At 67.7% G+C, this 1,488-nt stretch overlaps 1 protein-coding gene across 1 annotated transcript in view; it reads right to left on the bottom strand.

Moving 5' to 3' along the window:
• The window catches only part of LOC146585308 (adhesion G protein-coupled receptor L1-like), a gene marked incomplete at its 3' end in the record, with an annotated part of 14,038 nt that extends 12,557 nt beyond the window's left edge, over nt 1-1,481 (bottom strand). The window contains exon 1 of the mRNA XM_085323194.1: nt 135-1,481. Coding sequence (XP_085179320.1) covers nt 135-1,469 — 1,335 coding nt within the window. The remainder of the gene's footprint in view (nt 1-134) is intronic.
• Between the last annotated feature and the right edge of the window lie 7 nt (nt 1,482-1,488).

The following is a 1,488-nucleotide window of genomic DNA, read 5'->3' as shown; positions in this document are numbered from 1 at the left end:
CCCCAAACCCTATGGAGCTCCCCCACCCCCCGATGAACCTAGACGTTCGGCTCCTCCATCCAACCATCTCCAGACCTTCTGGAGCTCCTTCCTCATGGGGCCGAGGCAGCCACCCACCCCGCCCCACCACCGGCAGGTCTCCGCCAGGGCCACTGCTGCCGCCGCTCACCAGCGCCGGGATCGGGCGGCCCGAACTCGAGGCTGTAGCGCACCACGAAGTAGTTGTTCCACACGTAGAGCTGGTTGTCGCGGGGGTTGTAGGCCACGGAGGAGACGTACTGGTAGGGGTTGGGGAAGGGCAGGCCGGCGGGCTCCTCGCGGTTGGCCCGCGTGTTGAAGGCGTAGGCCACGCGGTTGCCGGCGGCCTCGCTGTCGTCGTCGGCGTAGACGCTGCGCACCACGTAGAGCACGCCGCACGCCATGAAGGCGTTGGAGGCGGCCCGCTTGTCGTAGGCCGTGTCCCAGGTGCCCTCGAAGCGCAGCGTGTAAGGGTTGAGCTGGCTCACCACCAGGCGCCCGCCGTTGCCCTCCGTGGCGTAGATGACCCACAGGCCCTCCTCGTCCACGGCCAGGTCGATGTCGCTCTTGCCGCCCCAGCGGTAGGGCGAGGTGTCGTGGTAGTTGGCGGCGCCCACCACCGTCTCGCCGCTCTTGATGCGCGTGCGCAGGTCGTACTTGACCACGTTGCGCGTGCGCTCCTTGTTGTAGAAGACGGCGCCGTCGTAGACCACGAAGCCCGTGCCGTCGACGCGGTTGGGCAGGCGGTAGGTGGTGGTGTGGCGGGCGCCCACGTAGTCGGCCCACGAGGCGTACTCGGTGAGCGTGTCGGTGCGGTAGGGCACCCAGGGCATGACGTAGATGCGGTCGCCCGCCTGCAGCGGGTCCTTGCACCAGGCGCCCGCCTGGTGCTCCGACTCGTGGGTGGAGGTGGCCTCGCCGATGCGCTGCAGCGTGCCCGGGCACACGAAGACTGCGGGCGGGGGGGGGGACAGACACGGGGACAGACACAAGGACATGGGGACGGATGCAGAGGTGGGGACGGGGGCACAGCCATGGATGCGAGGACACACAGAGGGACACAAGGTGGACACAAGGACGTGGGGACGGACGTGGAGGCACACGTGGGGACCCAGGGAGAGACACGAGGACGCGGGTATGGGCATGGGGACACCCAGGGGCACAGGATGGACACGAGGACATGGGGACAGACATGAGGACAGGGGGACGGGATGCAGAGGTGGACACGGGGACACAAGGTGGACACAAGGACGTGGGGACGGACATGGAGGCACACATGGGGACCCAGGGAGAGACACGAGGACGCGGGTATGGGCATGGGGACACACAGGGACGCAGGATGGACACAAGGACATGGGGACAGACACGAGGACAGGGGGACAGGATGCAGAGGTGGACACGGGGACACAAGGTGGACACAAGGACGTGGGGACGGACGTGGAGGCACACATGGGGACCCAGGGAGAGACG

This window comes from Rhea americana, unplaced genomic scaffold (assembly GCF_003343005.1).
Source record: "Rhea americana isolate MKP2758 unplaced genomic scaffold, rheAme1 scaffold_821, whole genome shotgun sequence".
Taxonomy (NCBI): Eukaryota; Metazoa; Chordata; class Aves; order Rheiformes; family Rheidae; genus Rhea; species Rhea americana.
This window is presented reverse-complemented; position numbering and strand designations above follow the sequence as displayed.